General features: G+C 40.0%; 2 protein-coding genes and 1 pseudogene across 3 annotated transcripts in view; 1 reads left to right on the top strand and 2 right to left on the bottom strand.

Moving 5' to 3' along the window:
- Nucleotides 1–26,044, bottom strand: part of LOC146486145 (TNF receptor-associated factor 6-like) — a 27,268-nt gene extending 1,224 nt beyond the window's left edge. The window contains exons 1-7 of one of the 2 annotated variants that reach the window (XM_085098866.1): nucleotides 25,770–26,044; nucleotides 12,043–12,094; nucleotides 9,420–9,527; nucleotides 2,468–2,629; nucleotides 2,111–2,126; nucleotides 2,001–2,035; nucleotides 1,289–1,366 (exon numbers count right to left, since the gene is read on the bottom strand). In XM_085098866.1, coding sequence (XP_084954992.1) covers nucleotides 1,289–1,366; nucleotides 2,001–2,035; nucleotides 2,111–2,126; nucleotides 2,468–2,629; nucleotides 9,420–9,527; nucleotides 12,043–12,094; nucleotides 25,770–26,029 — 711 coding nt within the window. In that variant the 5' untranslated portion in view covers nucleotides 26,030–26,044. Of the gene's footprint in view, nucleotides 1–1,288; nucleotides 1,367–2,000; nucleotides 2,076–2,110; nucleotides 2,127–2,467; nucleotides 2,630–9,419; nucleotides 9,528–12,042; nucleotides 12,095–25,769 lie in introns of both variants that reach the window. The other variant, XM_085098870.1, reaches the window with a different exon arrangement.
- On the top strand, nucleotides 20,981–24,054 carry LOC146486146 (putative ATP-dependent DNA helicase Q1; annotated as a pseudogene).
- Nucleotides 24,331–25,374, bottom strand: LOC146486147 (uncharacterized). Its single transcript, XM_085096503.1, has one exon. It carries the CDS (start codon nucleotides 25,372–25,374, stop codon nucleotides 24,331–24,333), a length of 1,044 nt encoding a protein of 347 aa, XP_084952629.1.
- Nucleotides 26,045–27,777: the final 1,733 nt, after the last annotated feature.

Consider the following 27,777-nt stretch of genomic DNA (forward strand, 5'->3'; position numbering starts at 1 on the left):
ACCGAGCTAGTAAGGGGCATGGGTCTATTCCTGAATTTACGTCACAAACTGCTTTGCATGCATTTTCACAAAGACTTAATACAATGCAAATCAGTTTGTGACGTAAATTCAGGAATAGACCCATGCCCCTTACTAGCTCGGTCATGGGACAGATGATGGCTAGATTTCGTAACTTTTACAGCCTATAAAAAGTCAAGATTTGGTTATAAAAAGGCGCTAAATAGCGCAATATGTTTCGAACAGGTGTAAAGATTTATTTAAGAGAAAAAAACATTTTGGGGTTAGGTGCACTTTAACTGCAATGTTCATCAATATTCACTGGATGGAAACATCTCTGCAGAATCTTTTTCCTTTCTTCCAGAAATTTTTTTTGTGAAAGATTGCATTGAAGAAATTACACGTTTTGTGGCTGTGGTAAAATAATTTTCCGTGGGAAATAAATTCATCGAACACAACAGCGCTGCACGCCCATTGTACATTTCCTCGTGTCAGAAATATATTTCAACCGCAAACTAACCTGTGGAACTACGAAAACACTATGCTCATCAAAATAGTTACCATGTTCAGAAACCTTATAATCTCCTTATTTGATGCAACAATACAAGTAAAAAGGGCTTTCCACCCAGCCCTAGCTTCGCGAGGTTTTGCGAGTCACATATTTCTAGTCAAGTATTTAGCAATATGAAAACAGAAACGTTTGTCTGTATTTATGTTAGTGAACAATGCTTCACCTAAGGTTCACTGCTGTTAATGCGAAATTTTGGGATTTTTCACCATCACTTTTAGGTTATGTATTTTCTTATCTGTTGTGATTGCTGTTCGCGTTTCAATGCCTGGAACATCACATCCGGTAAGTGACAGTGGGCCTTTAAATGTAATTTCTATTGCAAATAAACACTTGTATAAAACAAGAGATAGATGTTGTTCTTTGTCCTAAGGGTCTTAAAATAGAGGGCGTTGTTCTACACAGGGTAGGTATGCAAGGTTAATTTTGTCCTAAACAGGGTCAGGGTAAACTATTCTTTTGATTTTTGAGCTTAAGAATGAGGTTAGAAGGAATTATTTAAAAAAAAAAAAAGGAAAAGAGAATATTAAAATGGTAGCCAGTTTGAAATAAGGCCAGTACTGAATTGTCAGCTGTACTTTAAATCTCAGCAAGGATTATCTGACTGTAAATTAGTTAGACACAGTACCACTCACAATCTTCACCTTTTTTTAAAAGCTAACATTTTTCAGACAATCAAACAACCAAAGTTTCTTATATCTACAATGAAAAGTGTTTTCATACCATGAATTTGCATCCAAAGATGTTGAAAGGGCATTTGATTTCTGCTTTAGGGCACTCATTATCCAAGTGCTCTTGCATCTGACAAATGAAAAGCAACATCTTTCACTGTCACATCTAATAATCAACTCTTATTATGAGCTCCATAAACACTAAAAAATAAACATGAAAGTTTATACTATTCTTGAACAAAAGGGCCATTCTTCTAACATGCAGTAGTTGTAATGTAGATCCCATACATTTATATACACACCTTTTATGACTTACTGAATACTAACATTACTCTCTGAAATCTTTTTGAATGAAAAAAATCACACACCTTCAGTTTGTCAAATTGCTCTTTTAGCAATTTTCAAACAAATGTTGGATATCTTTCAAGTATCTTGTTCATTATTTGATGAGCATGTAAGGCCCAGAATAAAAACAAATCACTTCATTTACCCTCAGTTGTGTAAGGCTGGTTCATAGGTCTCCAGCAATAAAATGCTATAAATGTTCAAAGCAATCAAATTGGAATTTGGAAATGTTGGTTTTTGAGGAAAGGGGAAAACCAAAGTACCCTGAGCAGAGGCAAGTAACAAAAACAAATAACTCAACCCACATATACAAATGCCGATCAGTTTGGGAATCAAACCCGGGCCACATTGGTGGCAGGCAAGTGCTCTCACCCCTGTGTCAATCCCTGCTTCACTGAAGTATGTGAAAAATCACTTACCATGTCACTTGGTATGTTCTCCTTTCCACAGGTTCCACATGGTAGTGGGTATTTTGGGCAAGCTTCATGATGACTCTGAAGAAATAATAGCAAAAAATACATTTATCCATCACCTAACTTGACCGGCTGGTACAAAAATAACAAAGTCAATTCTAAAAATTTAAAGCATCATTTAAGAAAAACAATTTAGGACTGAAAGAAAGAAGAAGAAGAAAAGAAAAATAATTTGGTTATTTGCCACCTTTCTTACATGAAAACTAGTCTGTACTCAAGGCCAGATTTCCATTCACCAATAAATTTGGGTTTCGACAGAACGCTGACCCCCAGGTCAGCTGACCCCCTACTTTTGAGGGGGTCAGTTAGGGGGTCAGTTGGGAGTCAGTAGGGGGTCAGCTGACCCTAAACCCAATAAATTTCCACCAAACCACTGAACAGAAATGGTAAACAAAATGCACTGATCAACAAACCTCCAAGCCATTCCAAATGATCTCCTCTCTGCAGAAGTCACAAGGCACTGTCCTGTTAGGGCATTCTTTTTCCAAATGTTCTGCAAGATCTTTCTTTTTCATCTGCTTGCCACAATTCTTAACACAGTTAATGTCAACAAACTCACACTCCTTCAGGTGATCCTATAAAGCGAGGAAAGTCAAGTTAATGCATTTATAGAGTAATTGCAAGATTTTAGTTCCTTAATTGTACATCATCGACTAGGTGCCCAGCAGGGGTATTTTGCAGCATGCTGAATGCCAAACATCAAATCCATAGAGGTCCATTTATGCAATGGCTGCCACAAAAACAACTTAACCCTTTCCTGCCCAAGAGAGCCATATGGCACAAGACACAATTATGAGCTCAGTATTTGGTCAATTTGTGTGAAATTTGCACAACCAAAAGATCTTTGAAAAATCTATAAATTGAAGGCATAAAATCATGCCCCCCTCCTATATGAGACTTGATTTACCACCCCTCAAACTTTTGGATTTTTTTCCTTTGTATGTTAAGGGTCCAGTTGATATCTTACAACAAGCAATGCACTGAGAGCTGTACATTAAGCTATAGTTTAGGGGGATACCCAGTATGTACAACGAATAGGAAAATTTTCAATGTTTTTCTTCTTTCGTTTTGGGCTTTTCTCACTCTCATATGTGACCTCCTCCATCTCTGATGGTGTGATTTATAGCATACTCCAGAAAATACCTTTTATATGGTATATCACATGTGGTCTCCCAGCTCATAGTTAGCGATTTAGAAAAATTCGGCATTTCCCTCGGGCAGGAAAGGGTTAAAGCTAACCGTCTGTATAATCAGTGCTCAACACCTGTAAACAGTATAGAGGAGTGCTTAGACCTAAATAGTCCGGAAGATTAGCGACAAAAAATAGCGAAATTGTTCAAATTAGTGATACAAGTGTGAAATTTTCGGAATAAGTTCCTTTTACCCTGTAGATTAACATTCCGTTGAGACTTTATCTGGATCCTAATCATAAGCATGTGTTTTAAAACGTGTTCAAGCGGCGGTCAGCGGCTCCGTACAGCGGGCTCATAAAAAGCCATATCTTTACCAAAAACTAATGAAAATACGCCCAAAATGCCTAAATATAAACGTAAGAATTAGATTTTGCTCAATTAACTTCAAACAGTCCTTTTTAGCGTGTTTAAAATGATAAATTATAAAAATTGTGTGAAAAGCGGCAAGGAACGCCTGACGGATTTTGTTGGTGTGAGCAAGGAACGCCTGACTGATTTTGCACGCACAAACAGGCTGTTTTAAGGTGGAATATGGATCGCACGAGGTTTTCTATTAACTGGGATTTGTGTGTTTTGTTCCAGCTTGAAAATACAACTGAAAAGCTTGTTTCTCCAGTGTATGATAAAAGAAAAGATTGTGGATCTGGATACAAAAGTTTGGCCGAAAATCTTCCAAAGTTTAAAGAAGCTGGCGAATGGCCAATTCAAGTGCCTTTGTCTCTTCTCGACGATGGAGGAGGAATTGAAGAAAACCTGAGAGTTAACAAAGCTTCTTGGCACAAGACATGCTTTAATAAATGCAGCAGTGTGAAGCTGACCAGAGCTCAGAAAAGGAAGCATGCTGAGGCCAGCAAGGAATCGGACGAGGAGACTTCGGAACAACCAAGTCCGGTCAAAACTAGACGTACAACCTTTGGCCATGGGGAAACATCCAAGCCTTCGACAAAAGATGGCACAGAGCGATGTTTCTTTTGTGATGAATTGGGTAAGGAGCACATGATAATTAATTTTGGAAATCAACACATAATAGAAAAGCAGCAACTTGGATGGGTGAAATGTCTGAGAAAATTTATAAGTAGAGACGATTTGTAAATTTTTATTGATTGCAACAAGTCAATATTCGCTTCTTTTCTTTTAAAGACCGTCAAAGTAGTTGTCTTTGCATTTTGCATGACATCACAGATTAAAAATATTGAAAACATTTAAGAAAACTGAGTCGATAATCACATAAAATCACTGATAGTCCTGGTGTAAATTAAACATGTGACATGATATCTATTAAACTTAAAACTGAAAAAGAGTGAGATCATAAAAGAAGCAACGGTAATAAAATCAAGTCAATTCGTAATTTAGATAATTCGAAATTTTTTTTATAACAGGTACGAAGCTTCGTAGAGCAGCGACGCTTGCTATTGATAGCAATGTTAGAGCAGCAGCCACAAAGCTTCAAGACCACAAGCTATTGTCAAAGTTGTCAGCTGGTGATATGCCTGCACAGAATGCATACTACCATGCACCATGTCTCACAGCTCTTTATAATCGAGTTAGAAACATCAGTCCCTCAAAAGAGGAAGAAAACAATGAAAACCATTCTCAAAGTTCTTTGGAGGCTATTGCTTTAGCTGAACTTGTCATGTATATAGAGGAAGCTCCAAACCCAATGGTTTTTTTGTTATCAGATTTGGCAAAAACGTACTCGCGTTTACTTGAACAGCTCGGGGCAAATGTTCCTAGCCGTGTAAACAGCACAAGGTTGAAGGATCGCCTGCTCACACAAATACCAGAGCTTGGCGCATATACGGAAGGAAAGGAGGTAAAGCTAGCATTTACAACCGACATTGGTGCAGCTTTACAGTTTGCCCAAATTCATGACTACGACACTGAGGCCATGTATCTTGCTAAAGCCGCAATGCTTGTTAGGAAAGAGCTATTTGCGAAAAAGCAATGCTTTAATGGTACATTCGATACCGAATGTCAGCGCTCTGCAGTACCGGACTTACTCCTTGCGCTTGTTAACATGATATTAGAGGGTCCGAGCATTATGAACAAAAATGAGCAAGGTACAGTGCTGGGTTCCAATACAGGTGTAGCGCTTTCTCAGCTGTTGATTTTTAACGCCGTGAAACGTCACAGGGACCCGCAGTCTGATGTTTCAGGAATTTCCGAATAGAGAGCCTCCATTACCCGTCTATCTGGGACTGTTAGTCCACCCCGAAACCAGGAAGAAAACTTTAGTAGATAAGTTCTACAGATTAGGAATGTCTATTTCGTACGACCGAGTGATGCAAAGTTCAGCTGATCTAGGAAATAGCGTCTGTGCGCAGTTTGAAGATGACGGCGTGGTTTGCCCTTCAAAGTTAAAGAAGTCACTATTTACTACTGGAAGTATGGACAACATTGACCATAATCCGAGTTCACGCACAGCAAAGGACTCATTTCACGGAACCGCAATTTCTCTTACCGAGCACCCTACTAATGACCTCGGTGGCTTTGACAGAAATCGAGTTCTTATAAATCCTGACCTTCCAAAACGGAAAACAGTGTGTAATCTACCCGAAGCATACACTGCTATTCAGCCTTATGGGGAACGAGAATCAAAGAAAGATTATTTTGTTCCAGCAGGATGTAATACTAACAAACCACAGTCAGATGACGTCACTGAAAATATGAAAAGCGAGTACCAGTGGCTCACCAAGGTCGAGGAACTGCTGGAGAAGGAAAAGATAGAGGAGAGAGAATATCTGTCGTGGTCTGCTCACTTTGCTTCTTTGCAAACCGCTCCTCTCTCACCTACTGCTATTACATCACTTTTACCCCTATTTGAAGACAACGCACACAGTAAAGCAACGATCCAACATTCTATGAAATTAGTAAAGGAGGCGATCACATACATTAATCCGGGACAGACGCCAGTCATTGGAATGGACCAACCCCTTTACGCTCTCGCAAAACAGATCCAGTGGGAAAGAGCAGAAACGTATGGGGAGAGCAGCTATGTAGTGATGATGGGTGGGCTTCACATTGAGAAGGCCTCACTGAAGATGGTCGGACATTGGTTGACCAACAGTGGGTGGGACAGCGCATTGGTCCAGGCAGACATCACATCCCGTGGAAGGGCAGATGCTATACTTAAGGCGGTGCACATAACCAGATCTCGCTATGCACATCAAGTGAGTGCATGCGCACTTTACATCTTACAGCGACGGGCTTACATGGCTAGTATCGAGACCATCAGGGAACCAGATGATTTTAATACCTGGATGCAGAAGCAGTGTGAGGCACATCCCCATGTTCTTTACTGGTCAACAGCACTTGAATTGGAACTGTTAGTTCTCGAGTTCGTCAGGTCTATAAGAGAAGGCAACTTTTCCATGTACGTAGAGAGTCTTGCACAGCTTGTTCCGTGGATGTTTGCTTTCGATCAAATACATTATGCGAGATGGCTACCCATCCACATCAGAGATTTGGGCAACTTGAAGGAGAGGCACCCATCAGTATTCGCCGAGTTCGAACAAGGAGAGTTCGTTATTCAGAAATCTCAGCACCTATTTTCCATGAGTGCTCTAGACCACAACCACGAGCAGGAGAACGAGATGATTAAAGGGGATGGTGGGGCAGTTGGACTAACAGAAAGTCCTGCAGCCCTTCGGCGCTGGATGGTAGCAGGACCAGAAATAGCGAGAGCAGTGAATGAATTCGAAAGTGCATATGAAGTACGGAAACCTGCTAACACGTGTCACCACGAACAAGTATCATCTGTTCAGAAAGCTTTTGCCAAAGACGTACAAAACCTGATTGAAGTAATTGACGAGATGGGAAACAATTTCAGAGAAGAAAGTACCGATCTCCTAGTACTGGACACTAAAGAAATCGTTCCTAAATCTGTCGTGGAAGCTGTTTCAGCAGCCAAGGAGAAGGGACAGTCAATGTATGACACGTATGTTGAGGAACGACTTACTAAGCGGTCCAAAGCAATCACTGACACAATACGACTTTGCAACTTACCTTTGTTTGGCACACAAGAGAAACGACCATCAAGTAAGACCAGTAATGTACTTGCCAATCTCAAGAGTGACTGCGCCTCTTTTCTAGGCTGTATGTTGCTTGCCAAGCAAGGGAGGGAAATCTCGAGGAATTCTTCAGGCACGAAAACAGTTCAAGTCCACCTGCACTTTCTTGTAACGGCAAGATGCGAACAGGACAAAAATCGGAGCTTATCGCATGCGTGGAAGTTAACACAACATTGGAGCGTTCTTCGGTTGATGTTGTTGTTCTAGATGGTGCGGCTATTGTAAATATGCTGTCGCCTGGTAAGTGCAAAACCTTCAAGGAGTATGCAGAAACTGTTTTTATCCCCTACGTTATCAGTTACCGTGCACAGAATGTAAAGAGAATCGATTTGGTGTGGGATCGCTACCTGGAAAACAGTCTCAAGCAAGGCACTCGAGAGGCCAGAGGCACAGGAGCTCGCAGATGTGTGTGCGACAATGTAGCGATTCCTTTAAACTGGAAGTCGTTTTTGAGGCTCGATGACAACAAGGAGTTATTCCAGTATCTCGCAGCAAGCGTTCAATCTCTCGAAGCAAGTGATGTAGTGGTATTAAGCACGGCGGATGTGGATGTAATCAGTTCCACCACAATAGACAAGACGGGCCTGGCACCTTGTAATCACGAGGAAGCAGATACTCGTATATTCATTCATGTAAAGCATGCCTCTGAGAATGGTATGAAGAAGATTCTGGTGCGAACCGTTGATACAGACGTGGTTGTATTGGCGATCGCACTTGAGCGCAAGTTGGAATTAGATGAGCTGTGGGTTGCCTTTGGCGTCGGCAAGCCAAGCGCTACCTGCCAATCCACAAGATAGCCAGTTCTCTTACCGAACAGCAATGCGAGGGGCTACCGTTCTTTCATGCCCTTACCGGATGTGATACGGTATCATTTTTTTCTGGAAAGGGTAAGAAGACCGCATTTCAAGCATGAAAGTGCTATCCCGAGGCGACCGAAGTTTTTCGCAGTTTATCATCGCCACAGTCAATGCTTTCCGAGGAGCAATCTAAGGTGCTGGAACGGTTCGTGGTTATAATGTATAGCCGAACAGCCCCCCATCAGGACATCAACACGGCACGACAGTCCATGTTTTCTCAAGGCACCAGAAGCATAGAGAGTATTCCGCCAACCCAAGCGGCCCTGGCGCAACATGTAAGGAGAGCAGCATTTCAAGCTGGTCATGTCTGGGGTCGTTCACTTGATTCCATCCAAGAACTTCCCACTGCATCTGATTGGGGCTGGGTTAAATCTTCAGACGGATGGGTACCGCACTGGACATCACTCCCTGAAGCCTCCAAAGCATGCTGTGAACTGATCAGATGCGGCTGCAAGCAGGCATGCCAGGGACTTTGTAACTGTACAAGGGCAAACCTTCCCTGTACAGCACTGTGTACATGTAATGGCAGTTGCTATCAAGAGTAAACCAAACTTTAAGAGAAACACACTTTTTTCCTTAAAAAAAACCGAATAGAACAGTAGCTTAGACTGAGGTGAAAAAAAATTACCTTCAAATACCACAGGGCAATATAGCGTAAATGGCTCGTTTATTTCTTTCATGAACAGGCAAAATTTAAATGAGACAGCGTGACGGTGTGTTGTTAAAAAAGATTGTAGACACTTTGAGGGGAATGTGCCGTAAGCGAGATTGCGATCAAAATATTACCTACAAAAAGTAACAGTATATTTTAATGGCTCTTTAGTTATTTTTTTATCACGGGTTAGGTGTCCTGTGGTTTTATAAATACGACTTTGCAGACTCAAAATACATGTAATTGTACGGAGCTACATGCTAGATTAAGGGAAAAAGTTTTAAAATAAAAAAACTACAGGAAAACATATCTTGGATGGCTCTTTTTTATAAAAAATCATCTCCTTTGAATTGGGTGTCCTGTGGTGCCTTATAGGAAACATATGAGAACTTATTAACCGCAAAAAACTAGTGAATAAGTTAAGTTCATAAGTGGATCCTTATCGCTTATTATTTCCTACCTAAAAAGGATTAAATATGCGAAATTTGGTACTTGTATCACGTATTTGAACAATTTTACGCTTACCGGTATCTTCCGGACTAAAATAATTTTGTTCATTGCTTAATGCAAAACTGTTATAGCAACACACTCACCTCCAATTCACAAAGAGGGCCTTTCCATGGGCAGTCATGCTGTTTTTTGAATCGGCAGAACACAATATGAGACAACACTTCTCGCTTAACAAAATTGTCTGGATACAGCTATGATTTTTAAAAGGAGAAAATTGATAAGAAAAATGAATAGATTATAATTAGACCCCAAGTCCTTCCCAAGCATTTGGAAAGAAGAATGTCTGTCAGACTGACAGACACCTTAATTTATTCGACCATAAAGCTCAGGGTAGTCCCTTCAGGAGCTCTTCAGGTCATCCCGTTTGGATCCATGTAATAAGGAGACCTCCTAGAAAATACACTAGCCTATTAACCCTTTTAAATAAGAAGGTAGTAAGTACTAGTTATTTAGCATCTTAATATCTGTACTGCTAGCTATAGTATATTTTACATTCATTTGATGATATTTAGACAAGAAAAAAAAGGTGTTACAGTCGAACCAGGTCAAGCGTACCCCCCTAGACTCTATTAATGGATCAATTATTTGAAAATTGAACCCATTAGTCGTTTCAAAGAATGCATTCATTCATTCATTGTTAGCGCGGATCAATGTTCAAATTAAAATTCGATTCTTATTGGCTTTTAATTTGAACATTGATCCGCGCTAACAGTAAAAAGAATAACCTGTAAAATTTAACCTACAGTACCTTTGAAACAGCTCGTTCGTTCAAACTGTTCCCACATGTTGTTGACACGTTCATATAATTCATTATGCAAATTTGGTCATGGCAAAAGCCCAAAGTCAAGTGCTTGCAAATGAGTCGGGCTGAAAAATTCCAATTTATCTTTCATGTATAGCATTACCCACCTTGTAGCATGAGAAAGTATGGTATATATTTCACCAGACTGTTCATTATACCGCGAAGAATAGCGCAACACATGTGCCGAAGGTCATTGCCGTTGTCGAAGGTCAACTGAAATGAACATCTTTCACTGTGAGTTCGCATACTTTTCGCTAAATTAATTTGCATATACCTCAAAAAGGACACTGCTTATTCTGATAAAACGCTTCCAATCCTTTTCATTTTTTTAATAACTAAGGGAATAAACGCCAGTGTATAAACGTAAAATGTCCATTTAGTGATCATTATATTAGTGAGTTTAAACTTACCCGACAGGACCAACTTACGCCGTGCCCGATTGAAAATGGCGAATTTTCTTTCTGACAGTACGCGTTGACTGCTGCAAATCACGAGAAATCTGCTTTTTGGAAAATCCACTATTATTATAAATCAAGAATTTCCGCTCTGAATATGTTGAGCGGGGTTTTCCGGCGGGCTTTCCGGTTTTCTGGTCTCATACATTGTTCGTATAATCCAATCAGAAATCGAATTTTGATTTGAATACTTGAAACGACTAACGGGTTCAATTTTCAAATAATAGATTCATTAATAGAATCTAGGGGGGTACGCTTGACCTGGTTCGACTGTAAAGTTGTTTTTTGTGTGACTCCAGAAGACCCATTCAGCTTAACAATTTCTTTCAAAAAGAGTGCCCATCTGGAGCCCTCTTCATAATGCAATAACATAGCAGGGGGATCGGAAGAGGGCAATTAATTAAAAGAACCCAAAACTGTTTGTGTGAAAAAGGATGCGGAATGTTATTGGGAGATTAAGGGTCGGTTTAATATTATCATTATACAAGAAAATACCCAGTTTGAAACAATTTTTTACATGGCATTCTTTGCAACTATAGGTGGTTTGCAACCAATCTCTAGAGATCCAAAAGACAATGATGCGGCAGCCATGTTGGATGACAGAACCTTTTATTTTGCCATCCAACAAGGCCGCCATGGATTGCCGTTGTCTTTTTGGATCTCCAGGGATTGGTTGCAAACCACCAATACTAACATTAATTTTATTGCCAGCAGTCACTTCTGTACCAGTGCAGTTACACCATGTAGCCTGAATATTTAATATTTACAATTTCACAATGCTCAAAAACTGGCAAAATGAGATTATAAACTAGGCAAACATGTACCCCTACAAGTGAGTAGTAGAAACTGAAAAATATAATGCAATGAAATGACAAAACATGCCTTTTTGGGCTTTTCGGGCTCTTGGTAGGAGCCCAAGCGGTCAGAAACTAACGAAAGCCAAAATTTTTTAATAGCAGCAGCAAGCTATCACAAAAAATAAATGACGTAATGTCTTTGATCAGCCAGTGAATTCTCAAATGATGGCTTAATAACCCTACCATTACTGGTTCACCTTTACTAAGAGTAATCATTTAACACTGCCGTGACCTAAGCTCTCATGTTAAGCTCAGCATCACATGTGCCCCAACATTGTTCAAGAATTTTTCTCTGGATTCTCCACTCTCTTCGTACAAACTAAATGTATGACATTTGGTTTCCTTACCAAACAGCATGAACATTCTGCAGTAGCAATGTCATGTCAAGCAGCCTGACACATTTTCATGATGTATACCGGAGCACAACAAAGATTTCTTCAGTAGCTTGTGTTATGTTTTGGATGACCAACAAGAATTAGAAAACCTGCAAGTCCCCTGTTAGATATTTCTCAAAATGGCACACTGTAAGATTGCCAAAGGATATTCACAAAAGCAATAGAAATTTCTAATTGGTTATTAGTCAAAATATTACCTGTCTCTCATCTAATCTTTCATTGTCCACAGGGCACCTACGACCAGCATCTCTGGAAAATAATTAGAAGAGAAACAACATTACTCAAAGTTACAGATGTCAGCGCGCAAGCTAAGTAAAAGTATGATGATTGTGAAGGGCAGTGAACAGAAGCTCTGAGCTATGAATCGGTCTTTATCAATCTTTGTCATAGAGTTGCAACACAACTCTCCACTAGGAGAGTTAATGTTAAGTGGCTGGAATTGCTAAGTGACTGCTTAATACACTGGTTGACCATTTAATACAGGTTGCACAGAATACACATCAGACAATAAAAATGTCATTTCATTTCACATCTGGTAACTTAATGTACAGATTATGCAGAAATGTGCTCTGAGTTAGATGTATGCAAGAAACTTACAAGGATAAAATGGTATGATAAAGGAGTATAAAAATGACCTAAAACATTAACGCTAAGATCCTACAGTCAGTATTGCAGGTAATGATAGAAATTTAACAAGACGCCTATAAAGGATGAGTTCGTGTATGTTTAGCACTAAGTTCAGGTGGAAACGTATCCTTCCATTCAGCGGGTGAGCTAATTGAATAGTTATGGTCACAAACTAGATACTTAGTGTGAATTGTTTCGCTTACTTTCCATCATCCAACTTGACGTCATACTGGAAATTGATTTTCGATAACGTAATGACTAGGCCTCACACATACAGGCCTGACTCATGTTTACTATTGAATCATTCCTTTATAGCATCATACCATCCAGGGCCCATAATGCAATGATATTTACGGCCAAATGACTTTGCACGTTCCAAAACAACATGCAAACGAGCTCGAAACACCCTCAGATGTTTCTCCATCATTTCGCCCGAAATCTCTGCTGACTTGAACCATAATCTCATTCTATTCAAGCCTTTCAACACGGCTCTCTTCTCACCAAAATAAAAACATACAAGGTATCAATTTCAATTTCACATTCACGTTATGGGATAGTGAGAAATTTTTATGATAAAAACCTATATCTGGAGAATTACACAAGACGCAAAAATATTAAGTTCATGAACATTCAAGAGACGCAAGGATGAGCAGATCAGAAAGAGGATACAGAGGAAATACTTTATCGCTTCTTGGAGAAAGAGCTTGGTTATGATGATGCAAAGGAGGTTGAAATTCAATGTGTCCACCAGGTTTTTGGTAAAGGCAAAAAATGGAGGGCCACATCCCATCCACGCTCGCTTTCTGCGATATAAAGACTGAAGACATCCTAGCTTTGGGCCGCTGGCTTCATGGTACGAATTACCAATTGATGTTTAGAGGTCTGCCAACTGAGATCATTGACAGACCAAAGCCACAGGTGGAAACTTTGAAAAAGCCAGGAAGAATGGAATCCAAGTAGCAATCAGCACAGCTCAATCAGATAAGTTATACATCAACAGTGAAAACTCTGGCCTGTGGGTAAAGAACTGCCCATAAAAGAGCGCCATTAGCCTCTAAAATAATGACGCCTAACAGCCACTTGTTAACTTTAATTTTTTTTTTGCTAGGGCGGACATGAGAAGTAGACTGGAAAAAAAAAACGAATTAGAAAAACACTCATTACGTCCTATATTTGTTTTTATAACTACCGTACTTTGCTGTGTATTTATCTTTTCAAGGGTGCTTTTTTGTCCTAATTTCTCTTTTGATCTTAAAGCTTACACCCTTAGTTACTATCCGAGGTGCTTTTGGGCGAGGGTGGCCAACATAACACTTGACAAAATTTCTTAGGAAACTGGACTATCAAATAGGATCTATATGCAATATTATTATTATAAGAGGAATAGGTCAGACAAGGTAAAGTGATCAGAGATTTTCAACTGGCTCCGCGTGAAAAAAATGTTAATATACTTTATTCAAGAAACCCATTGTACTAAAGGCAATGAACATGATTGGTGAACAGAATGGCTGGCTACCAGGCACTTTTCAGTTGTGGCTCAAGTAAAAAGGTAGCTGTTGCTATACTCTTTAACAATAATTTTAACTCTGCCAAAAGGTCTTGCTAGCAGCAGGCTACCAATAAGTTTTAAGAAAAAGATGACACTTTAATAAGTTTAGAAAACATGTTTCAACAGAACCACCTGCCATCATCAGTTACACTGTGAGAGTGAATTTGAATATTTAAGTTCATATGGAAGGTATAAACAATACATGTTACATGGAATGTATAACATGAATAAATGTAAAAGTAGACATGAAAAGAGCACGTGCAGAGAAACAAAATTAAAAAAAAAGGGACAAATTAACACGTTGATTTAAAGCGGGCTTCTCCCCAATTAATGTGTATAGCTTCCTTGATTTTAATTTTGAATTTGGTGGCGGAGGAGTCCAAGATGGTAAATGACTCCACAGATTGAAGTTAAGTACATTCCTCAGAGGCCTGTAGACATCTAAATTTCCAAGAGCTATCCTGACCCTGAGGATTCCAGAAAAAATCCACATCCCCCTGACGGATGGGGTCGTTTTTTAACCCCCCCCACCTCTCACCTGGATTTCCTCAAGCACAAGACCCCCCCCCCCCCCCCCACCCCTCTCCTGTCTGGATTTCCAAAACAAAAGACCCCCCCTCCCACCTGGATTTCCGGGAAAAAAAATTTTAGGCTTAAATTTAATTTATTTTTAATAGAAAATACGCACAATTACATCTAGAAGATGTTCTTTTTTAATTTCTAAAGCTGCGGTTAATATTAAAAACTCTATCGCGTGGAACTAAAAATGAAAGGAGCAAAAATGCGAAAAAGCGAACGAGTTCATCCTTTGTGCCCAATGGACAATACCCATGGAATCTTAAAACTGCACGCAGAAAACGGACAGGCTGCTTGTTCAGCTGTGCTACGGACGATGGGACTTCAGAGAGGTTACTACTGTATATGTTGCAGGAACCCGTCCAAGAACTTCCTCCTTCTGTTGTTTTCGCAATAGTTGTTTCCAAAAGTTTTTTCGAGGAGGAGATTTGCTACAAGTTCCTCTCAAGTATTATCAACGAAGAGGGAATGTTTGGGCCAAAATTCTTTGGAATTATCTTCTTCAGCTAATAGCTCTGTATCCTTGCTTGCACAAGTAAAAAATTCTTCTGCCTGACGTGGTGGAAGCCACGCTAAGAATGCAATGGCGGACCAAACAACCAAGATTTCAACGGGGCTAACGTGAAATTACACAATGGTGGTGCGCTGGGTTTGGGTATGGGAAGAAATGTGTCAGGCGTTTCAAACTCTTCGTTGCAACAATGTTGCGATGGCTCGTTCTTTAGCTTAGTATCTTGTTGTTCGCGTTTTCTGCTATAAAAGGACCTGGGAGGAAACTTAGATTATCATTTATTTTAGGTGAGAAATATGTGAACAAAATATTTCTACTATTTTCAGGGTGTGAGAGTGCTGAAGTGTCACCAAACTAAATGTTTGAATTGCGTGTACTATCGGTCCAAATGACCCCTGCAGAAGACTTTTTCAAGTCCAACTCCCCCTCCCGCCTGGATTTCCAGAGTCTTTGACCCCCCCTCCCCCCCCTTCCACGAGAATTTCCAGAATCCCGTCCGTCGGGGAGGTGTGAATTTTTTCTGGAACAACCCATTTTGTGATATGTGACTGAATTACCAATGGAAAACAGCTGACCTTAACAAATATATAAGCGCTAAACGAAAATGACCCCAATTTTTTCACTTCAATGTTAAACCACTTTCTCGATTTCAACTGCAATGACATAATCATAGGTGGTGACTCTAACTTGGTACTCAACATTGAAAAAGATAAAAAAGGCAGTCGAGGCAGAACTCATAACAAGTCACTAGAAATTATCAACAATTTTTGCGAAAGCTTAGATCTGACCAACGCTTGGAGAGTATTAAACCAAGAACTCTGAGGATTTACGTGGCAACAAAGAAAACCAGCAGTGCACTGTATACTTGATTTTTCCTAGTAAATCAAAGCACCCGCATTCTACAATACAATAAATTGAAGAAGAAATTGTCCCAGGATACAAAACAGCCCTGCATTCACTTTAAAAATTTCATTACATTCTAACACCAGAGGTAGAGGTTTTTGGAAACTTATGCCTCCTTTTTAAATGAAGCAGATTATATCAATCAAATGAAATTGATCATACAACAAACCAAAGAAGAATATACAGTATGAATGATGGGTTCGTTGATCCTCATCTGCTTTGGGAAACGGTTAAAATAAAAGTCAGAGAGGAGTCAATAAAATTTGGTTCTTCCAAAATAAGGAAGATGGCAAAGGAGCAAGAGGAAATGAAGGTGAGTCCTTTTACCAAAATCTTTATAACCCCAAAATAAAATATAAGGCAAATATAGTTTGTCAAAATTTACAAGCCGCGAGCGATATAAATCAGGTACCATAAATGGGTCTTGACAATCTCCGAGCCAGCGAGCCATGCGAGGCAGACGTGCGAGGCACTCAGGTTAGCCTAAAAAACACTCCGGTTAGCCTAAATAGCACTCAGGTTAGCTTAAGTAGCTCCCCGGTTAGCATAATGGTTAGCATTTATGTTGGGGGTTGCCGTGACTCCGTTTGGCTAGCATGGCTCGCATAACTCGCATGTTTGGCTCGCTGGCTCGCACATTGGCCACACTCACCATAAATAAACAACGTCTGGTGGCTTCAAGAATCTTAACTCAAAACATTAAAATATATTTTCACATAACAGACGAGAGAAATTTCTTCGATACCCATGGTAAATCACGTTGTATTAATGATTAAATCACTACATTTGCATATAGTGTGTAACAGGAATCCAACATTCACACAATTTGGTTTACAGAACATTCAAGTGTGTGCGCTGAAATGTTTTCAAACGCAGGCATGCTACTTGCAACGTCATTTTCGGCTTTCCCTCCTAGCAGAGGCTAAAATGCGAGAAACCAAAAAACCTTCTTTTCCGGCAAATTATCGCAATTATCTTCCAACATTACTGAGAAAACATGGTTTACAGCAAAACTGCTAGCTGTCTGATTCATTTGTGGGTTTTAAATATAATTGGCCATTATTGTTCAATACAATTCTAGTTTGAATTTCTCAAAATGTTCAGGTCTTTGCAATGTTTTATTCTCCAAGGAAACGCAAAAATCCTACACCAATTCTTGATCTTGTGATAACAATAACCTTGTTATGCAGATGTGACAAGTCTTGCATGTGACATTTTTTAACAATATTATTATTGTAATTACACTGCTGTAAATTTACTATTTATTAGTAAAGCAAAAAACATATCAATAACGTGATCAGAATGTGTTTATTCTCAATGCAGTACTGATATCACAAATATAAAACGTTGTTTATTTCGCAAAATGCTGACTGAATTTATAATAAATTGTTGTGTTTATGCTTTAAATAGCGCTTGCTGAAATTTGTGGCGAAACTTCTGCATTACCACGCAACTTCTGCTCATATGTTGGTCACAGTTTACGCTAATTTACGAAAAAACACACGTAAGCATCAAAAGTCGGTCCTTGAAAATAAATACCAGTAAGCTTATTTCTTGCTTTTACTAGAAAAAGAAAATATTTCCAGGGGGTGTGCAGAAAAATTGGAATTTCCGGAGCGGAGGGGGCGGGGGTATATTTTGTGGGCCGATAATGGAAAATCCAGAGGGGAGGGGGGGGGCATATAAAAAATCCCTTCTGTGGGTGGGGTATGGATATTTTCTGCAACCACACATTGTGATTTCATACAGTGACATCAGTGGTTAGTTGCAAGAACCAGAATTCGAGTTATTGGTGTAAATTTCGATGAAGGGAAACAAACTTTAGTTCGAGTTAGCGAGGAATTCGAGTTATCCGAGTAAAAGCAACTGACTGAAAAGTAGGGTCAAATCCAAGGGAGACGGGACTTAGGCTTAGTTAGCCTGCGTAGCAGTCGTTTCCGTTTCCTTCAAGCCAAGCCGGGCAAGCACGTGAGGGCATTGGGCAAAAAGGAGCAAAAAAGGAGCGGGGGGGAGGGGTGGGGAAGGAGAGGAAACGCCTGCCGCTGAGCCCAGACATTTTACCGGACGCCGTTTGTCAGCGAACGGGAGGCAATGATGTATTACCATTGGTCAATCGTCTGTCAATCAAACTCATAGACCAAAACGACATCCGGGTTAACCGTTCATCAAAGATGAAAATATGGCCGAGGCGGAAAAGAACTCTCTCAAGTGTCCTTTCGATTTCGAGTTTGCTTTGCTTTGGAAACGACTAAACTACTTTCGCAAGGAGATACGTTAATTCGGTGGAAACCAGAGCAAAAGACTGCTTTAAGAACGAATGTCTATTAACATCAAGCAAAATCAAAATTCTCAGTCACGCTCAAAATATAGTTTTCATTGCGCTTTGGTTTGTTGGTAGGTATTATCGTCTCAACAAACATGGTGTCATTCGTTTTTCGAAATCCCGCCAGAATTTTTAAAAATTTAAGAAAATTTGTTCTGGCTGTCAGCAGTCTCAAAGACACGAAAATCTGGAAGCAAATTTGGCTGGTCTGAAAGCTCAGAAAACTCTGTAATCATAAATAGATTGAGGAGGCCTCAAGTAAATACTTTGCAGAAAAATTTCAGTTCTAACCACGGTCTGAAAAGGAAGTTTTCAATATTTAGAACGACTTTGTATTTCATGCTCCGCAAAATACAAATTTACCCTGGAAACGCGAGGAAGTATTTCAGCTATGTGGGAGAAGCTCATTCTGTCTGTAATTCCAGCTGTAAGTAAATGAGTTGATATTTTAAAACATAAGTAAAATTTGTCTTGGGTAATTTTTGTTCGAGCGATGTAAAAATACTGCAACTTGAAGTAAACAAGTTGCCCGCCGCGATTCTGTTTTGCTGAGATTTACCAGAAGTAAAAAGTGATTGGTTCTCATGTGACATTCGACATGACAGTGTAGGCCCCAAGGGAGCGAAGCTATTTGGGGGCGTTCTTTAAAATGTCTGGGCTCAGCGGCAGGCGTTTCTTTTCCTTCCCCGCCCCTTTCCCCCATTCCTACTTTTTTTGCTCCTTTTTGCCCAATGCCCTCGCGCGCTTACCCCGCTTGGCTCCTTCAGAGCGGAAAAACAAAAAAAGCATGCGCGAACTCTGCGTGCGCTCTGGGCACCAAAAGTTTCAAAAATGGCGGCCATTTAAATTTTCTTATTTTCAACAATTTACTTTGCTACCGCAGATATCTCGGTAAGTAGCGATAATTATCCCACACAAGAAGATAGCTGCAGATGTAACCTTGCTGTGGTTTGATTTTCTTACGGCTTCTTAGACTTTAAGAAAGATTTTCAAACCTTCATTGTTCCCGCGGCGTGCAAAGAAATCGCCTCTACGGGTCTGTTAATGTCATGGACCTTTTTACAAAAGGCGACTATATAAGCAAACCCCTGAATATTTAAGGTCGAGAGCTCAACCCTGGGTAGAAAAATAGTTAATCATTAATAACTGAGTTTGCCAAAGTAAATAATTGTTTGCCAGAGTGGATTTTTAATTTTTTTTGCAAGGATCTAATTATCGGTGTCGAGGGAGCAATTTCATGCGATGCGTTACTTTCGATCTCTTAGTATTATTGTACTGCTTTATTCCCTTCAGTTTAGTTATGTCTCTTCAATATATTGTATATTTCTTAGTTTGTCTTTCACTGCCCGCCTCAATTAGCTTTCGCTACTTGCAGTCCATTATAACTAGCTAAAAGTTGATCATGATAAACACAATAAAAAAGTTTGTTTTTGACACGGTATGTGTGCATCCATCTAGTAGGCTCAGGTAAATTACACAACTGATGTGTAACAAAATTATATTTATCTGCACAGGTCAACCGAAGGCAGGAAAAATATCTTTAATTACGGAAACTTCCCAAATAAACGCTTTTGTCACTGTGCTTAGCAGGGATTTTGAATTTGTTTCACAAAGCCTTCTGTGATCGCACTCTTGCCATCATTCACTCGTCGCACAATTTTGTTTTAGAAACGAAAAAATAAATAAATAAATGCATCCAGCGAGCAGAGGTTGACCAGTTGCAACTTTTTAAATAGATTTTTATTTCAATTTCAGTTGTGCTGGCACCAAATATGAATTGTCTTGTAATGAGAAACATAGAGAATCAAATGGAGATGAAGCTCGTGTATTATAGCTACAAAAGAAGTGTCCCTTTGCTGTGTTTATAATCATATACCGGAACCTGTACCGCAAGTCCAGTTTTCATTCTTGCGCTTACATGGTGTTGGTAAAATGCCCGGTCCGATTTTATAGCATATATTGGACAAAACGTAGCCACTGCTCAACAATACAGAATCGAACGGCAGCGTTTTCAGTTCACTTGCGCCAGCGAACAGATATGCGCAGAAAAGTTGCGCTAAACGTTTTTCCGCTCTGAACTTGGCTCCTTGGCTTGAAGGAAACGGAAACGACGGCTACGCAGGCTAAGGCTTAGTTCGAGTTAGAGGGGGGTTCGAGTTACCAGGCAGGGTTTTCATTTGAGGCCGGAGGCCGGACGTTTCGTCCTGTCGTTTGCCATTCCACGTCCAGTACTTTGAGATCAAGTTACCAAACATTTTTGAAAATCAAATAAATTCGCAATGATAAGCCAATGAAAATTCTGTTGTTGCCATTCTCCCTCCCCCTCCCCCTACCCGGCAACTAACCATTTTTATTCAGTAATTTACTTTTTAAAGAGAATTTTAGTGAGTGCCAGCATTGCCTAGGAAACTGTTTCCTTGGTTCCAGAAATGCTGGAAATGGCGTTTCTGAGTATTCTATTTTAAAAATTTCCTGGGGGAGCATGCCCCCAGACCCCCCTAGGTGCTTGCGCCTTCGGCGCTCGCGAGGCGCATTATAGTCTCCCTCACAGCCGTTTTTTGGGCTGTCACGCAACGCTCCCCCAAAAGAAGCGGCTGCTGACATCCAAACTGCATTCCTTTCCCCGTATTGGCCAATCATAGCCAGTGTTCCATTTTAAGAAACCCTTTCGCGCCAAACCGAATCGTCCAATTAGAGACCGCTTTTTATCATTGCCCTCGTGTGGAAGATATCACTGAATCAAGATGGCGGTGCTTGAAGCAGCTTTTTACAAAGCGTCGTCAAAGTTTAAAATTTCTGAGCTTAATGCTTACCAGAAGCTTGCAATTCGAAAATTCGTCCTCGAGAAGGAAGATATTTTTGTTAACTTGCCTACAGGATCCGGGAAATTGTTAATTTATCAGGCTATGCCGCTCGTGTATGACCACGTTTCCGACGAAAATGGTCACATTGTTGTTGTTGTCTCACCGTTGATTAGTCTCATGGAAGATCAAGTGAAGTATTTGAGAAGTCTTGGTCTGTCTGCCATTAACATTTCTTCAAACATTGAAGTTGACCGTGCAAAGATAGAGAAAGGAGAATATTCAATTGTCTATGGCTCACCTGAAGCATGGCTTATGAACGAGCACTGGCGATGTATGTTGAGTAATGATGTCTACTCAAGGAAACTTTGTGCTGTTGCTGTCGATGAAGCTCATGTTTTACGGCATTGGTAAGTCCGAGTTAAAAAGCGTTTTCCATTGAACGACACTTTGAACCTTCAAAAAAGCAATTTCACGAATATTTGAAATATATGTGTGCAAATATCAATATGCGAAAAAAAAAATGGTAAGCGTACAGCTTCGTTTGCACGGTCAGCAAGCTACATCATTAGTGGCATTTTTAACCCGTCTTTTTTTTCTATTTTGTAATATTTTACGAATTAATTTTGTATTGAACTGATTTGGACTAAAATGCAGCAAAAGAGAATGAATAATTTCAGGGAACTACATGAAAACAGTGTAAGTTAATCTGTAGACATACTTTTCCTGGAAAATTCGTGAGAGAAAAAATAACTTGATACTGTATATTCAAAACAAATATTAAATCAAAACGGGAAATAAGGATTTTTTCCCTCATGTCATAAGTCACTAATCCGTTTACATGTACATTTCAGGGGAACATCTGAGGACAATAAAATGACAGCATTCCGTGAGTGTTATGGCCGCCTTCATGAGCTGCGATCATTAACACCAAATGCTAAAATGATTGCTTTGACTGCAACTGCAACAAACCTGACAAAAGAAACAATTTTAAATATTCTTCTCATGGATAAACCATTTGCAGTCCAAGAAGGCCCAAACAAGCCAAATGTAACTTACATTGTGCAGTGTATGCAAAAAGACACTGACCATGATTTGTATTTTGAGTGGCTGGTTGAAGAGATAAAATTGAAAGGTACATCTAGCAAAAGAACAATTATATATTGTCAAACTATCAAGCAGTGCAGTATTATTTATGGAATGATAAAAGGCATGCTTGGAAATGATATTTCTAATGGAACTGATGATGATCCAACCAATGTACTTGTTGAAATGCTGCACTCATGTACACCTCCTGCAAACAAAGAGAAAATTCTCCTCTCCTTTCAGTCAACCACTGGAACTATTCGACTATTAATTGCCACAATTGCCTTTAGGATGGGGGTAGACTGTAAGGGAGTGCATAGAGTCATTCACTATGGACCTGCTAAAAATGTGGAATCCTATATTCAGGAAACTGGGAGAGCAGGCAGGGATGGTACTCAAAGTGCTGTGTATATTTTGTACCATGGAATCCTTCTTACCCATGTTGACAGCCATATGAAACAATATGTGAAGACACATCATTGCAGAAGAAAGGAGTTGCTAAAGCACTTTCATGCCACTACTTGGCAGCATGAAGTTCCACATCTTTGCTGTGATAACTGTGCTGTAGATTGTGAATGCGGTTTGCCTGATTGTGGCGCTTTTGCACGTTATCCTGTATCTCAAGCGGAAGTAAAGAATACTGCTTCGGGTAAAAAAAGAAAAGTGGATACAGAGCAAAGAAAAACTGTGGAAGGTTGCCTGACTCAATATTACAAATCCATTGTTATCAATCTCTTGAACACAACAGCTCATGGGGATGTGAGGACACTCACAAATTTACAGTTCATGCTAGGATTCTCCAAGCATCAAATCACACAAGTTTTGGATAATTTAGACAGAATTTTCATTTTTTCTGATGTTTACAAATTTGTGGAGATATGGGATACACGGCATGCACTGGAGATTCTTACAATTATCAGTAAAGTGTTCAATGATGTGGGTAAATGGCATGCAGTCATCTGACCCTACTCCTTTAGAGGAAAAGGGATATGATTTGGATGAGGAACTTCTTGATGAGTGGAATGAATTCCTCCAAGATGATGACTTATTTGACATGATCCTAGACAATTTGTCTCTTTCCCAACTCGAAGACTCTTTGCTAGAGCAAGAACCTGTGTGCAATAATTCACAAGAAATAGAAGTACCTTCAGCTGTATTGGCAACTGTTGAGGCCATGAATTTGGATCATCAAGTATAATGAAACTGTGACAAAGGTGAATTAACAGGCGCTGGAAAATATTGTGATTTATTTTCCTGTCAAAAGTGACTAGTAACAAAATTAAGCAGAGAGTTAACAAAGAAGTATCTTTAAAAACTAGAGGTTACATTTGAATGGCCACACAATAATAATTACTGTTCAAATGAAACCAAATGTGGAACTACATGACATGTGGCCATTGAAATGTAACCTGTTCAGTGTTACATTTCCAAAATTTTAAAAACTTTCCCTGGTATTAAAAAGAGTTAATAAAACGTTTGTATTATTTAATGTTTAGAGGTACAAAAGTTTGATTATTAGGATAAAATTATTAATCAATATTTCAACATCAATAGCAGTGCCACTTAACCATAGTTATTTTAATCATTGTCTAAATGCAAGTTGGCACTTTGTCTATGGTAAAACCTAGCATAAAAAAAAAATGTCTGAACATTTTTGCATATCACCATGACAATACAACAAAAGTGTCTCTCATTAAATTACATCTTGTCCTTTTGTGAACAAATTTTTAGAAAAAAACAAAACCATTCAAGTACATTGGAATTCCAATTATTTTCCCAGAAGGAAAAGGGGAAATTAAGTGATTGTGGGATTTCCAACTTTTGTCTGTACCACCCCTAAAGGTGAACGTTTTTTTTTGTAAAGTTTTCCTTCAAAGAAGCTTACAAAATTTAGGTCCTTGAGGCATTTTATTCAAAGGTGCCAGCAAACAATCAAACCTCTGGATTTCAGCGGGAATTATCTTACGCACGAACGACAACTGTTGAAGTTAAGTGGTTAATTTAATGTCATTTAACGATCACCAGGAAGAGGAAATTAGCAGCACCCATATCTGCCTATGCAACACTTGCGTTTAGCAAACAACACATTAAAGGTATAAGTTGTAGCGTTTAAAACCGTACCTCCGCTGCCTTACTCTTGAGAAGAACACCCATGATTGCTGCAGTGGCGCTCATTTCCCAATTTCTCTGTTTTAACAGAACAGATCCCGCAACGGCTAGGCTTCCGAACCACGTTGAACGTTTCGTGTTCTTGTTGACAGCAGATGTGAGAAGAAAAGAGTAAAAAATTGGAGCTCTCTCGCGCCACTCCTTGCAAACATCGTCCAAGTCAAACTTCTCCAGATCCTTTTTTCCCGTTTTTCTGACAAGCGAGGGGTTTTTTTTGGAACACAGACCAATTACTTCCTTCGAGACCACTTTCATCACCTTTTCGTAAATGTGATTTCTCACTGGCAGGCAATTCATTACTGCTGTCGCAATTCTTGAGGGTACTCCATGAGCGAGCGCTTTGCCAATGTTCTGGTAAGTCCCGTGAAGCGTTTTGTTCAGGCTTTTGCTGGGATACTGCACGGATAACCTTACTTGCTGAGTTTCCACGAGGCTGTTTTCCCTGTTTACCGACGAACACGAAGGAGTTGAGGTCAATGGAGGCCGAAAGTCTTGTGTTGTGTCAACGTGCAGAAACACTCGATAATTCGGACCGATTTGCTGAATCGGTGATAGGAAGCCGCGGACATAACTAAGCGGGTTCGAACCAGCTAGCAGTGGCTGAATGTCAAAAGAAGAAGCACAAGTGGTAGAAGGTCTGTTAGCCGAGCTAAATTCGAGTGTTCTCGACGCCTTCGCTCGGTTTGTTGATGGCAAGCATCCACTTATTTCTTCCTGATCTCCATCTGTAGGTCGGATCAAGCGTTTAGCCCTTGGCCTTGCTTGAAAGGCGTCTTGGATTTCTTTTCTACCTTCTTCTACTTTCTCAGTTGCTCGCTGAAACTTTAACAGCCGCTTATAGCACGATGTCTTGCAAACAAACAATTTAGTGTTCGCGTCGTTAGCGTAGCAGTTGACGTCTATGTTAAGCGTCAATTTTATGATTTCAGCGAAATTGTGAGAAGTTTTGCCGAAAATATATACTTTGTCTTTACCACGGCACATTTCTCAGAGCTCTCATCAACAATTTTTTTCGGAGTCTCCTCCGCCATGATCAAAAACACGAGCTAGATTATCTGCCACAACCACATTTTCGCGCGAAATCTTACGTCATTTAGATTTTCTGGCATGTGATTGGTCTGTTCTAAAGACCGCAAACAAACCGCAAGGACAATGAGAAAGGAATGCAGTTCGGATGTCACCAGCCGCTTCTTTTGGGGGGAGCGTTGCGTGACAGCCCAAAAAACGGCTGCGAGGGAGACTAGGCGCATTACGGCGCCAAGAAAACATTTACGTCAGGTGCTTTCAGAAGTATGTCCGCTACTTTACAAAACAGTTGAAAACCCTGACCAGGGTTCTACTGTAACCAGACGAAAGAAATTAGATCCGCACAAGCTTACCTTATTGACCGTAAGATACATTCTTTACAAAATCTGTGACCGCAGCTAGTCTGTACCGGCTCTCGCAGCCCCAAAAGACAGATTGGACATTCGTATTGTCTTTCCAATGGCGGGTCGAAGTAGTCGTCATATCCTTCAGACTTTGGTTCATCGTGTCGCAGGAGCTCGATTCTCAAAGATAAACTTTCAGAACTTGGTTCATGTGAGGTTTCACGCCGAAGAGAAGATAGTTCTCCACTAGAAATAATATCATCACCCATCGTTACACACACAAATGGAAAGAGGAATGAAATACACAGCCTGAACTCACCTCCATTTATCTCGAAAACAACTGAATGGGGGCGGTCCCGTATCCCATAATCCATCTCAACTGGCGGTGATCCCTTGCCTCTGATTGGCCAAGAGCAAAAAAGGGTGGTCAGAGCTGGATTCGTGCCAAATTGTGGCAATTGTACGTGCGGTGCTGTTACGCCACTTAAAGCTTGTGTTGACGTTCGCGCAGCCCGTTCGCGCTAATTGTATATGCGCAGCTGCGCAGGTAACGCACACGCCAAGCAATGTCACGCGCAATTTATGGTTGACGATACACGGAGGAAGACGGAGGTAAACACACGTCGGCCGACGTGACAGCATTAAAAAGAGGGAAAAGGGGGAAATTCATCTCCGTTGCACAGTTTTGAAACGAAAAATCGACGTGAAACGATTAGACGGGTTAAGTTTACAACAAAAAGTCCAAGAAAAGGCATCGATACCTGCGGGTATTTCGCGCCAAGAGATTAATATATTTACTTGACTCTCAATATAATAAAATAATTGAAATGCAATACTTTATTTAGTCTATTCGTCAATCGAGGTCACCTTAAGCTTTTTTAAGTTTTGACAGTAAACGAGAAAGTCTTACCCTTATACAAGAAAGCAATTTTATTGATCTCCAATCCCGTGTACAATCAATCTCCACATACCTATTCTAGGTAAATAAATAAGCTTACTTCTCACATTTTCGCCTCACTCACGGCTATAGATGCATTTTCCTGGCATTGGCTAAACAGCTGTATAAGTTTTGAAGGTAGAATAACAATAAACAACTTAGACGATCAGAGGTTTGACACGAAAACAAAACGGTAGAGTCGCAGCTTCAACAAGCTTGATTCTGATTGGTTGTTATATCTTATCGGTGGCAGAGGTGGTATCCAATCATATGGTGTTATTTTATTCATCACACAACACATGGCAATCGCATGTCACGTCGATCGTCTTATCTGGGAAGATCGAAGGAGACTCTGCTCGCAGGGTAGTATATTCCGGTCGCTGGTTCGTTTACCTTGGTTCGTTTACTTTTATATTCCGGTCGCTGGTTCGTGGTTCGTGGTTCGTTTACGTCGCATGTCACGTCGATCGTCTTATCTAGGAAGATCGAAGGAGACTCTGCTCGCAGGGTAGTATATTCCGGTCGCTGGTGGGCACTACATATTATGACGTAATATGCGATTAACACAGTCTATATAGTGTAACATTTTAAGCGACTAACTTTCGTCGGTGTTTTAGTATATAGTAAATATTTATCTGCTTAAAATTTCACAGTATTAATATACCGACGGAAAATAAGCCAGTAGTTATTGGCCTAAAATGTCACACTATGTAAAGAGTAACATTATACCAACGCAAAATAAGCCAGTAGTTACTGGCCTAAAATGTCACACTATGTAATAAGTGGATGCAAAGAGTAACATTATACCGACGCAAAATAACCCAGTAGTTACTGGCCTAAAATGTCACACTATGTAAAGAGTAACTATATACCGACGCAAAATAAGCCAGTGGTTACTGGCCTAAAATGTCACACTATGTAATAAGTGGATGCAAAATCGGCCAGTAGTTACTGGCCTAAAATGTTGCAATATGTAATGTAAGCGGATCCAAAATCGGCCGTTAGTTACTGGCCTAAAATGTTTCAGTATATAATGTAAGCGGTTCCAAAATCGGCCGTTAGTTACTGGCCTAAAATGTT

Source organism: Pavona decussata, unplaced genomic scaffold, assembly GCF_977016875.1.
Source record: "Pavona decussata unplaced genomic scaffold, jaPavDecu1.1 SCAFFOLD_21, whole genome shotgun sequence".
NCBI classification, from domain to species: domain Eukaryota; kingdom Metazoa; phylum Cnidaria; class Anthozoa; order Scleractinia; family Agariciidae; genus Pavona; species Pavona decussata.

What these genes read in the sequence shown, in the direction of transcription:
- LOC146486147 (XM_085096503.1), bottom strand. Translation starts at nt 25,374, where the DNA reads ATGTGCCGTGGTAAAGACAAAGTATATATTTTCGGCAAAACTTCTCAC.